Source organism: Protobothrops mucrosquamatus, unplaced genomic scaffold, assembly GCF_001527695.2.
Source record: "Protobothrops mucrosquamatus isolate PMUCROS unplaced genomic scaffold, P.Mucros_1.0 scaffold9063, whole genome shotgun sequence".
Taxonomy (NCBI): Eukaryota; Metazoa; Chordata; class Lepidosauria; order Squamata; family Viperidae; genus Protobothrops; species Protobothrops mucrosquamatus.
The window spans coordinates 12,077-12,641 of NW_015394855.1; the positions used below are offsets into that span (position 1 = coordinate 12,077).

Genomic DNA, 565 nt, shown 5'->3' on the forward strand with positions numbered 1-565 from the left:
GGTTTGTTTAGAGGTGCTATGGATTGGCAAAGGCTGGGTGTCAAGTTCTTCAGCCTTGCAGGACTAACTTCCCAAGACAAAACACTCTGCCCAGCTTCCTCTAAAATTCACTTTTGGCCTCTCCTTCCCCATACCTCCACCCACATTTCCTCCTTCCCTCCTCCCCCCACAAAAAGGGGAGGATCCTTCCCATTGCTAGTCAATCCCATCTCCCATGGATTCTCGCAGACCCCTCTTTCCAAGGCCCTGCTCCCCAGAAGCGGGGGAGATGCTGCAAAGCAAGAACAACCCTAGAGGGCTCAGGGATGGAAGCCCCGCCCCTTATTTACATATGGGTAGAAGGCGGGTCTGGCCGCCATCTTGACGTGGTTGACCTGCCTTGGGACACCCTTGTGGCAATCCCATCCCTTTGAGTCTGCTAGATCAGTGGCTCTCAATTTGGGGTCTGTGGAAATCAAATAAATAAGCATTTTAACATTTCTTGTTTTAAATGTATGTAGATATTACAAAGTGTCTTATGACAGATTTTCACACTTACGACCATTGCAGCACCCTCTTGATTATT

At 48.8% G+C, this 565-nt stretch overlaps 1 protein-coding gene across 1 annotated transcript in view; it reads right to left on the reverse strand.

Annotated features, from left to right (window-relative positions):
* The window catches only part of LOC107300906 (tripartite motif-containing protein 15-like), a gene marked incomplete at its 3' end in the record, with an annotated part of 11,712 nt that extends 11,353 nt beyond the window's left edge, over positions 1-359 (reverse strand). The window contains exon 1 of the mRNA XM_015830190.1: positions 330-359. Within this exon, the coding sequence (XP_015685676.1) occupies positions 330-359 (30 nt within the window). The remainder of the gene's footprint in view (positions 1-329) is intronic.
* Positions 360-565: the final 206 nt, after the last annotated feature.